The sequence below is a fragment of the Lactuca sativa genome, chromosome 4 (genome assembly GCF_002870075.4).
Source record: "Lactuca sativa cultivar Salinas chromosome 4, Lsat_Salinas_v11, whole genome shotgun sequence".
In the NCBI taxonomy this organism is placed as follows: Eukaryota; Viridiplantae; Streptophyta; class Magnoliopsida; order Asterales; family Asteraceae; genus Lactuca; species Lactuca sativa.
The window spans coordinates 105,634,160-105,645,551 of record NC_056626.2 but is presented as its reverse complement, the minus strand read 5'-3'; the positions used below and the strand labels follow the sequence as shown (position 1 = coordinate 105,645,551).

Here is an 11,392-nt window from a genome sequence, read left to right as displayed (position 1 = left end):
AGTTACTTCATGAGTGAGTCTGGCTTCCGACCCACTGAGTCACACCCCATGACTCACTACTCCACCCCGCAAACACGAAAGGGGGAAAACTCGGGGACTCGCGACTCGACTCGCCGAGTCGGCCACATGCAAATACTATACACGCGATTATGCTTAAATCCAACTCATGTCAATCATAGATCTGGGTTTCTAGGGCCTGATTAACACGTAAAGTTTCCAACTTTACGTGTAAATAAACACCCATGAAGGTTTTAGGGCTCAAAATACACCAAAAGAGTAGATCTCGGGCTTTCATGCAATATGGCTCCATAAAGGCAGTAGATCCAAGCTCCTGGAGCTCAATCATGCCTAGATCTGGAGGCTAACAACTTATTACAACCCACAATGCACAAACAAGCTTGGGGAAAGGCTCAAGAAGGACTTTCATGGAGCTATAAAGGACAATAAGCATGGAAACAGAGGGAAACTAAGTTATACCTCCAGGAAATTACTGAGATAACCCAAATATGCCTGGCCTCCTTCTTCTTTTCTTGATCCACACTCCTTCCCTCAACAAATCTTCAAGAAAACACACCAAAAAGCTTCAAACTCACAAGGAACAAGGCTTGAACGAAGTATAGAGCTCTGAGGGTGAATGGGGGCGAGCTTGGGGGCGGATAAGAGGGTTTAAATAGGGTGCAAACCCTTGAAATTTAGGGTTTCATCAGACAGCGGGGACTCGCCGAGTCCAGAATATGGACTCGCCGAGTCGCCAACTTAAACGTGTTCCGGATCCCGTCTCTACTCGGCGAGTCGGACCTACAACTTGCCGAGTCCAAGGCTAAAAATGAAAAACACTAAGATAAATTTTACGTACCAGGAACCAGGTGCTACACATTCATTAATAAAATAGGTTACGATTGTTGACCATAATTATTACTTTGGTTAAGATTATTTATCCTAGATAATATTCTATAAAAAATCATTTTTAACGCTTATTATATCTTAATTGAGTAGCCCGAATCTGCGGGTGTTACAAAATCCAAATATCAAAATTTACACACAACTTACAAATATATTACATTTAATTATTACGAAAAATATCTAAATAAATTGATTAAATATTGATAGTTAAAAATTGCTATAAATAAAAGAATAAATTTATTTTTATTTTTATTTGGAACTTCCAGACATCGGCTATTGAAATCGATGTTTTTATACATAAATATTTTTATCATATTACATGAAATAATTATAATATATTATAACAACTTAATACAAACAATATTAACTTATTTTTAATACCATATCAACATTTAATTATATTAATACATTTTATGTATATTTGCTACAGTTTAAACAATTATTAACTCCGGTCTCTTAGGCAAGAAAACCATTTGGGCCAAAATTTGTTGTTGGATATGTTGCCATCAATCCAAAATCCAATATGAATCTCCAACAAAGAATAAGGAAACCATGTTCACTCTAAACAATCTATTAACCTCAGGGCTCTTTAACCGGCAAAACTACCAAGTTAAAATCGCAAGAATGGATGCCATCGCCGCCGACGACCAAAATCTTGTTGTCAACCACTCCGGCGATAGCGCAAGCCACCTTTCTCCACCACCACAACCATTATCCAAAAACGCACAGAAGAAGCTATTAAAGCAACAGAGATTTGAAGCCAAAAAAGCAGAGAAAAAAGCCGCCATTAAAGAGGAGAAGAAGCGACAGGGTGAGAGGAAACGGAAAGAATGGGAAGAAAAGCTCTCGAATTTATCAGAAGAAGAGAAACTGAAGATGATAGAGACAAGAAAAGGGATGAGGAAAGAGAGAATGGACCAGAGGACGGAGGAAAGAGAGAGTAAAGCCCTCAGGCTATCGGAGGCTAAGAAACACGGGCAAAACGTCGTTATTGACCTTGAATTCTCCGATCTCATGGCTCCTAATGAGATTCATAGCCTCGTTAAACAGGTAATTCAAGTTTACCATTTCATATGGCTGTTTATAAACGTTATTCTCTCACTAAAGTTGCTAATTTGCATCTCCTATTGTTGGTGGTTTTGGTAGCAATCATCTTGAACTAAAACTTTCTTGTGTGGATTACTTATTGACATTTAAATACAGATAATGTATTGCTATGCTGTGAATGGAAGAAGTGTAATCCCATCTCATCTCTGGTTGACTGGCTACGAGGGCGAAATTGGAAACCAATTACAAAAGATCCCGGGATTTGATAAATGGATAATCGAGAAAGATAATGGTCCATATATCAATACATTTGAAACTCAAAAGGAGGATTTGGTGTATCTAACAGCAGATTCTGAAACTATGCTCGATGAATTAGATCCAAAGAAAATCTATATTGTTGGTGGACTTGTTGATAGAAATAGATGGAAAGGGATAACCATGAAGAAAGCTTTAGATCAAGGAATTCAAACAGCAAAACTCCCCATTGGCAACTACCTCAAGATGTCTGGTTCTCAGGTATATTGATGATTTTGGTTTGTAGAATGTTTTTTATAATGGAATTTTCATTTAATTAAAACTATTCGTTACCCTAAAATTGACAAATTGGATTTGGTTTAATAAGTTGTTTGTGTCTCTAAATCTAGGTCCTTACAGTTAATCAAGTGATGGAAATACTTCTCAAATACTTGGAAACTAAAGACTGGAAAGCTTCATTCTTCCATGTGATTCCTCAAAGGAAAAGATGTGAAACTGAAGCACAAGGATCCCATGAAGAAGAAGAAGGTGAAGAGGAAGAGAAACTTGATCAAGAGATTAAAAGGCAATGCATTGAAACATAGGTAGCTTAATTAATTTTAGGTGTAGCCTTCCATTGTAACTTATTAATGTTTCTGTTGTTTTCGTATTTTGATTTTGTGTTCAAAGTTACAAATTGGTTTTTGAAGCCTTCTATTGCAGATATTTACCTAAATTTGGGGTAATAAACAACTAGATGAACTAATGCATTTATAAAAACGAATGTTAACCTATAATTCGACAAAACATTTAAACCTTAAATCTGGAGATTATGTTTCAACATATAGTGCCCATTACAGGTTATATTTCATTTTATTTGCTTTCAGATCCATTCTATCATACCAAACAGACAATTAAAAATCTTATAAAGGAAAGCAGATTACCACTACTTGATGAGCATGTTAACCGTTTTACATGCCTTTAATGTAATTTTGTTTCACCATGAACAAAAAAAAAAGAAAAAAGACGCAACAACAAACCACATCCATCATAATCTTATCATCACCACCATTTCTCACTCTTTACACTGAGCATACGGTTCGAAACCCGCAACAGCAGCAGCTCCAGAAGGCCCACCACTTGATGGATCCTTCAAGAACCCACCAATGCTAGCAGGACCAAAGAACCCATTATGATGATGACCCATATGAAACCCATGAACAAAAGGACCCATCCCATATGGACCCGGGTCAGCGGTTCGTTTAATCAGCGGGTCACCCCTTATGGACCCACGTTCACCACCATCAAACTCACGGTAGCGGTGGAGGTACACAGTCAGTGGCTCGATGTAATCATCAAACCCTAATTTGCTCATGGCCCACAAGACATCTTCAGCTGTGATGGTCTTTCTTTGCTCACGTTGGCATCGGTCATTGGCTTCACCAGTGACAAAGCTTATGTATTCGGATACGCATTCTTGGATTGTTTCTTTTGCATCATCAGAGATTTTGGCGTGTGGTGGGAGGATTTTTCGCATGATTCGGATCACGTTTGCTATTGGCATGAAGCGGTCTTGTTCTCGGACTGTGCATTCATTGTCATCTGTGGATGTGTTGGTGGTGGGGGTGGAGATTTCGGGGAGCTTGAGCTTCATGTCAGGTTGTTGCATCCCTGTAGAGTAGGTAGTGTGACAAGTTTACAGATTAGACAGGAGGTGAGAATCCATAAGAGAACATGAACATGTCTGATTAAACAAAACAGGTGGTGAGAATCCATAAGAGATGCACCGGATTAGACAGAATAGACGGGAGGTGAGAATCAATATATTGTAGAGGCCAAGTTAACTTCATCTTTCTTGAGATGGGGACATAATTTACCTTCATATTTTGGTTACAATGGGTAAATATAACCTTCTCATCATTTGTAGGTAATATAAGAAATGTGATAAATCAATTAAAGATAATGATGGTTGATGGGTTCGATAGATTTCTATGAGAAGCAAGAAATTTAGAATAATGTAAAAGGAAATATGGAAAAAACATATATGTAAATATATATAGGTGAAAATACAAAAAACATACACATCCTATTATCCAACTATATTTGAAACAAAATTAACCCATATATTAATTTTTTTTAGAGAAAAAGATACATTATTTTTACCTATAGATTTTATCCATATTTCCGGTAAAAAGCTATTAATCGGTTTAATGTAAGTCGACAATTGTGGATGATGACATGGGTGGTCCATATCATCCTTTCCTTTGACTTCTATAACGTATCAAGAAGAAAAACTCAATAGAAATATAATATAATGTGACTAATGACACGTTTGATAATGAAGTTATACCTTTTAATACGTTGTTATAAGAGGCCAAAGGATGTCATGGACCATCATGTTATCAGTCACATTACATTAGTCACATTACGTTTAATTACCACATCACTTAAATCAAACTGATTAATATATAGTTTTTTTTTACCAAAAAATGGATAAAATCAATAAGTAAACCATAATTTTTTTTTTGAACAAGAAAATAATATAAGAAATTTTCCGTATATAAATGCATAGTAGGTTGTGATTTTCTCTATTATGCTTATATATACACTTAATACAAAAGCAACTATGACAATAATAGTACTTAGACTAAAAAGTAGCTATGCTAAATTGCTAACACTCTTCTTCAAAAATCACGATGGTATTGAAGAAACCAAATAATTTTGGACATCATATCATGAAATAGACAGTGAGTTTTTTTTTTTTTTTTTTTTTTTTTTAAAGAGCTGGCAATGTGCTTTGGTAAATACACCAACAGATCGAGTATAAGTGAATTTACAAAATGTTGTGTTCAATAAGGTGAAAACTATCTATAAATACAAAACTAGCTATAATTTTATTGACATCCGTCAAATTTCAAGATTTGAAGAAACTAAATTGAGTTTAGATACCATATCATTGAAATATCCCTGAGATGTAAACTTATAAAGTATTATGTTTTTGAAGTGAACATACTTAGATTTTAGAGGAGAGAAATTAACATTCTTTCCAATACTTGATTAAAAATCAAATAGATTAATATCATTTGGTCAATTGTTAAAAGTCGACAATTTCGAAATGTTACAATGTAAAATCATATTAAATTATTAATACCAAGTCCTCTCTTACAGATTAAAAATAAGCATGGACTTAAATGGAGAAAAGCAAAAGGAGGTTGAAAGTTGAAAGTGGAAGGAGGCAAAGTGTGCATATGTGACAGATTCGTGGTGTCAATATGAAAGACAGATAATCTTGCATGCATGCCACTTGTTCTACACTATTTGTCTTCTGCAATTAGCACATTTCACAGACACAAGAAGTAACGAAGAACAGATCAAAACAGACTTCCATGGCCGATGAACAACAATACTTGCTCATCATATATAACACCTTAAAAACTTCAAACACACCCATCACCAATTCATATTATATATTATCTCTCATTAACACGATCCCCCAATTTATTTCTCGTTTGAAAAGTTCAATTTGTTTACTAGAAACAAAATGTTAATCCAGGGTATCTTAGTTGTCTGTCAAGTAATAAAGAATGTAGACGAATCTCTGAAAGATGTCGACATTTGTGTTAATTAATCGTTCACTTTACTCACAAAACCTTGAATCGAATTATTGTCTGTAAGTTGAAGCACAACACCGAGGAATTAACGATACTTGACAAGATTGAAAGAACACATTTTGCATGCAGAAGTTAAATAAAAAACCTAATTATTCAAGATTTCTTGAAATGAATAAAGAAGAGACATAAGGAGGCCAATGCAGTTGCAGGAAAAGAAAGATCCCCAGTAGAGCAACAGAAACATTATATATTTATAAATATATTTATAGAGTAAATTATATATAGTACCAGATGTAGGGTGGATGGGGAGCCTGTGGTAGCCATGGAAACCTCCTCCACGTTCCATCTCCTTTCTCTCTCTAGGAAGCTCTCTTTCTCTCTCTAGAATTTGAAAAAAAAATAGAAGTGTTGATAACAGATAGAAAAGAAGAGAGAGAGAGAGAAAAAGAAGAGAGAGAGTGCATGTTTTCTTAGGCAAATGTAGATGGTGGGGTGGTGGGAAAGATGAAGACACGTGGCATGGAGGCGCGGTGAACAAGAACAGTGTATTCGCCGGAGCCACCCCTTCGCATTCACTGTCCATTTGACCGCCACCCTCTTTGGCTAATGCATGGCCACACCTACCCCTTTTTGGATTTATATGCTCCACTCCTCTGTCGTTTTACATCTCCAAAAATCTCATTTTTCCAATATATATATATATATATATATATATATATATATATATATATATATATATATATATATATATATATATATATATATATATATATATATATATATATATATTCCATCTATGCATATGCATGCATTACTTTTATTACTCTTCTTTTCATAAAAACAAGTAAGAATTAGCATTACACATACCATTTTGCATGGCAATGTGCTTGAGAATTGAGAGATTAACCGTTACATTACATTATCATATCTTGATATATATTACAGCAATCCATCCCAAATAAATATAATATTGATACAATATTATATTAATAATTGATCAAAGAGTTTAATAATTAAAATCACCAAACAAACACCACAAGATACAAGGAATAAAATAGAATCAAAAGAGGAAGAAGGGAAAACAACAACAAAGGTAACATAGACGACGATGATGAATCATCATTGTGCTGCATATAATGAGGAAAGAACAACCCCGATGATAAAACAAGCAAAAACATCAACATTACTGCAACTTTTCTCTCATTCATCCGATTCCTTCCTTTTTTTCCCTTTCTTTCAATAACTTCATCCATTCTCGTTCCTACCATGGTGGTATCAACAGCCGCCGGAGATTAAGTGAGATGGTGGTGTTGGTGGCGGCGGGTGGTGGTTGGGTGAGTGTAACCAAGGAGAAAATAAAGAGAAAGAGAAGTTAAAATGTGGGTCATGACTTGAAAAACTTTAAATTTACCATTACGTTATAATGTATGAGCATTAAATTGCATAAAAGTCAAAGGTCACCAAACTGCATTGTACATTGTATACCATTAATACCATCTTTTTTGCCATTAAAACAATATTTAAACCAACATCTCATACACTAAATATGAGTTTTTAGTTTTTAGTTTTTACCTTTCAAGTCTACAAAACTTAAACCAACATCTCATACACTACTAGTATATATATAAAGTCTTTTTAACTTAATTTTAAGTCTACAAAATTTGATACGCCAATAACAACATTGTAATACATATATAAAAATCTTCTTCTCGACTTCTCATACAACACCCTTAGTGCAACTCCTTCATGGTTTGATTTTGATCTTCTTCATGAGAATTTCCTGAAATAAATCCAGTTTTATACAACATTTCCAACTCATTAAAATAGGTGCACACTTGACTCTTTCCACTACTCTCCTTTCGATTCTCCATTGTTCTTCTATAATACTTGTTAATATTATCCCACTTCTCTTTGCATTTTTTTGGAGTCCGATTATACCCCATACCAGATAATCCGGCAGCCACCTCCTCCCAGACACCGCCTCTCTGGCATTTTCCGGTGAACTTCTGATTCAGAGCAGCTCGAATTGTTATCAGTGCTTGTACTTCAGATTTTGGCCATCTTTTCATATTTGAATCACATTGATCATGGTCTTCAAGATTACTACTACTGATTGGATCATGACATATGGGTTCTAGATCATTATTATTACCTGGATTATCAGGTTTACAAGTTTCTTCATTTTGATTTTCTTGGGTTGCATCAAGATTAGGGTTTGGGATTTCGATGGTTTGGCCTAATGTGTTTTGAATGAAGGTGATGAGAGCTAGGCTGCGGGATATTTCTTGTTTTCTGGCTTGTTCTTCCCGTTTTGCCCTTTCGAGTTCTTGTTTTTTCCATGTTTCTTCTCGTTTGATTCTTTCGGTTTCTTTCTGTTCTAGAATCTCCATTAGTTGTTTGTGCATTTCTTCTTGCTTTGCTATTACTGTTTTCATCATGGATTCGATGAATGACTCGAGTTTTTTCCTGGATTTTCTCTTCCTTTTCTTCTTGTTTACGGGTTCCTCAATGGGTTCTTGAAGTTTGCTGCTTTCATCTGAAGAACTGAAACAAGAGAATGGTGTTGACCAATTGGTAATACTCAAAGAATCCAACATGTCTTTGGTTCATATAATCAGAAGAAATACATGAATCTACATTTATTCTACAAGAAATAAAGTTAGATGCAATTCCCAATCAGATATAGTAAAAAACCAAAAACTACAACACAAATTCAGCATAGCAAGATTATAAGGGAAACTTGTAACAATCCCAAGCTTGATAATCACTGGATCAATTCCACATTGATTCAACAATTTCCAATTCTATATGAGAGAAAAATCAAAACTTTCTTTGGGACAAAGAAGGAATTTCAAGAATCCCCTGTCTCAAAAACCCCTCTGATCAAGAAAAGAAATTCATAGCATATAATGCTTGCATGGTAAGAACTCAAAGACCTTGCAAGTGCCAACATCTTCCATGTCAAGATCAATCATGAGAACTAAAAGAAAACATCTCGAGAAATATGAATTTCCAAAACATTATCCAGAGCACACTTTCATTTACTCATCTTTCATTGATTTCACTTTTAGAATACTTGATGTTAATGGAGTTGGATACATGTTTACTCGAATTCGAGTTTGAATTAATCAACCATTTGATGAAAATCTATCTCCAACTAACTAAAGAAATGTCGAACATACTCCAGTCAAAACCCTATGTTACGTCTATGAAGAATATTTAAGGCAAATAGTGGTAAACGGGAACACTTTAGTAAAGCTCAAACAGGGTAAAACCTAAAAATGAAATCGTGTACACGACTTAAAAGATAAGAAAATATCAACAAAAAAGTTACCTTAATGCAGCCTCAGTTTGACATTCTTTAGATGACAAACCTAAAGTAGAAGGCTTTGGGGGAATAAAACTACCATCGCCAATTTCTGTATTATAGAACTCAGCCTCCGGCTGCCAGCTAACCGGCTTTGTATCAAGAGGATCATCTGAAGCACAACAGTCAGTAAAACTGCGCCCATTGCATCTTATTGGACGGAGCTTTTGCGGCGGCTGCGGAGGAAGAAAATGGTGGTGGTCGATTGAGATTTTATGCTGATCGGTGAAGGAATCGGTTGTGGGTAGAGTGAAAGGAGATAAGTGTGTATCTGGGAAGAGGACGCCGTCGCTTGGCAGACCATGGTCGCCGGTAAACACTTCCATTTGCCCCGTGGGGGTGAAAAGGTAAAGCGGCTGCGGACTGGATTGGTGGTGACTTTTTGTGTGGGTAAAAATCGAAGTTAAATTTTGTGTAAAGAGGCAATATAACCCCCTTTATTTTTTTTGTAATGTGCATAACTGACCCTCATATGAAAACGACTACAATAAGGTTAAACAATTATTCTTCAATTCGTGAAAAGTTTTCCCGACCTTCATAATCCAATTGCAAAATCATTCACATCACGGTAAAATGGGTAAAGACTTTTGCCTTGCAACCAGTGGTGAACAATTTTATCGAGTGGGGCACTAATGATCATTATGTGGTGGAATCAGATTAATGTTTTTAGCCCATGGTACAATATTTTTAGCCCACTTGTGCAGATGTTGTCTTTTTTTTTTTCTTCAAGTTAATGGTTTAAAAGTTAATGGTTTAAGTACCAATGACATGTGAAATTAAAAGTAGTTTAGTAGTATGTTAGATTTGTCGTTTAAAAAAAATAATAATGTCAAAATCATTAATTGCTCAAAATATGGATAGTTAAACCCTTTGATGGAGTCGAAGAGAATGACAGGGTCAAACTATAGTCTACAAATAGCCAAAGAAGTTAGCCAAATAGATTTTGTATATGAGGTAAGGGTGCAAAATAATCGAAACCGAACCAAAAACTGAAAAAAAATCAAAAAACTGAAACAAAAAATGAAAAACCAAGGGTTTGGTTTTTGCTATTTATAAAAACTGGTTTTTTTGTTCGGTTTGGTTTTTTTAAATATAAAAACAAAAAAAAACGAACCGAACCGAACTACCAAAGATATATATTTTAGTTTATTTTGAGATGGATTTGATTGTGATGTTTTTTTGTGAAAATGTTCCTGTAATGTTCTTCAAAAAATTAGGACGATCTTTCCTTCAACTTCATGCATTAAAGTATTTATAATTTTCAAATTATTTTTATACTAAATTTGAATAAAATATTCATAAGCATATTAATTAAATGTATATAAATTGAACGTATGTTATGTAGTACTTGTATAAAACTTACTCATTTTTTGGTTATAACTAAAATAAAAAAAGAAAGAAAGTATAAAAAAGGTACACAACTTTCAAGGTTGACTAGTTATATATTAATGAGTTATTACTCATTCATGTTTTGTCATAAATTAAAAGATTTTTCGAATAGCTCATAAACATGTAGGTGGAGTATCTATTGACGCCCATCAAAAGTCATATTTATGTTATTTGTTAATGGAAAAACCAAAAAAAAAATCAAAAATCAAAAAATTTATAGAAAACCTAAAAACCAAAACAACAACAAAAAAAAAAACTAATGGTTTAGTTTCTCTAAAATAAAAACGGAAACTATTAGTTCGGTTTCGATTTTAGTAAAAAATGGACCAAATCGAACCATGCACACCTCTAATATGAGCCTAAGGATATAAAAAAATCTCTTGAAAAAAAAATCCCTTTGCTTATATTAAAATAAAGACAAAATTGCAAAAATGATCCCCATGTTTAGCTTCAAATTGTCACTTTGGTCCAAAAAGTTTTGGACCAGCAACACTGGTCCAAAACTTTAGTTTTGTTGCGAGTTGGTCCAATTTGTTTTGAACTATTTTATAATTACGATTTTGTCCTTAAATTTTCATTTGTTCAATTTATTTATTTATTTATTCAAGATCCAGCAGTCTTAACACTACTACCTGTGATGCATGTAAATTGAGTGAGTCAGGTTTGGGAAAACCTGGTGAGAGACATAGGATTTCCGATCCCATAATATTTTAATGATAATAAATCATAATTAATAAACTTGCAAAACCAATTGTTATCCAACAACACAACATAAACATCTACAAGGCATTCTACCCTTAGTTACATATCCCATCGATCCTCACATATTGATCCTATAACA

The 11,392-nt window shown here is 34.4% G+C and overlaps 3 protein-coding genes across 3 annotated transcripts; 1 reads left to right on the top strand and 2 right to left on the bottom strand.

The window, feature by feature from the left end:
* The first annotated feature begins 1,402 nt into the window (after positions 1–1,402).
* Positions 1,403–2,937, top strand: LOC111886228 (uncharacterized). The gene is made up of 3 exons (XM_023882464.3): positions 1,403–1,953; positions 2,107–2,466; positions 2,595–2,937. The coding sequence occupies exons 1-3, from the start codon at positions 1,456–1,458 to the stop codon at positions 2,787–2,789; spliced, it is 1,053 nt and encodes a 350-aa protein (XP_023738232.1). The 5' UTR covers positions 1,403–1,455; the 3' UTR covers positions 2,790–2,937.
* A 302-nt stretch (positions 2,938–3,239) lies between these two features.
* On the bottom strand, positions 3,240–6,215 carry LOC111886229 (nuclear transcription factor Y subunit B-1). The gene is made up of 2 exons (XM_023882465.3): positions 6,084–6,215; positions 3,240–3,855 (listed from the first exon to the last, which is right to left on the bottom strand). Exons 1-2 carry the CDS (start codon positions 6,139–6,141, stop codon positions 3,260–3,262), a joined length of 654 nt encoding a protein of 217 aa, XP_023738233.1. The 5' UTR covers positions 6,142–6,215; the 3' UTR covers positions 3,240–3,259.
* A 1,201-nt stretch (positions 6,216–7,416) lies between these two features.
* Positions 7,417–9,591, bottom strand: LOC111886234 (trihelix transcription factor GTL1). The gene is made up of 2 exons (XM_023882470.3): positions 9,130–9,591; positions 7,417–8,339 (listed from the first exon to the last, which is right to left on the bottom strand). Exons 1-2 carry the CDS (start codon positions 9,486–9,488, stop codon positions 7,526–7,528), a joined length of 1,173 nt encoding a protein of 390 aa, XP_023738238.1. The 5' UTR covers positions 9,489–9,591; the 3' UTR covers positions 7,417–7,525.
* Between the last annotated feature and the right edge of the window lie 1,801 nt (positions 9,592–11,392).

Bases quoted from the DNA above. Each gene is read 5' to 3' on its own strand.
- LOC111886229 (XM_023882465.3), bottom strand. From the start codon at position 6,141: ATGGAACGTGGAGGAGGTTTCCATGGCTACCACAGGCTCCCCATCCAC. The intron at 3,856-6,083 runs GTACTATATATA...CCTACTCTACAG, and splicing joins CCCCATCCACCCTACATCTG to GGATGCAACAACCTGACATG.
- LOC111886228 (XM_023882464.3), top strand. From the start codon at position 1,456: ATGTTCACTCTAAACAATCTATTAACCTCAGGGCTCTTTAACCGGCAA. The intron at 1,954-2,106 runs GTAATTCAAGTT...ATTTAAATACAG, and splicing joins TTCATAGCCTCGTTAAACAG to ATAATGTATTGCTATGCTGT. The intron at 2,467-2,594 runs GTATATTGATGA...CTCTAAATCTAG, and splicing joins TCAAGATGTCTGGTTCTCAG to GTCCTTACAGTTAATCAAGT.
- LOC111886234 (XM_023882470.3), bottom strand. From the start codon at position 9,488: ATGGAAGTGTTTACCGGCGACCATGGTCTGCCAAGCGACGGCGTCCTC. The intron at 8,340-9,129 runs GTAACTTTTTTG...CTCTTGTTTCAG, and splicing joins CAAACTGAGGCTGCATTAAG to TTCTTCAGATGAAAGCAGCA.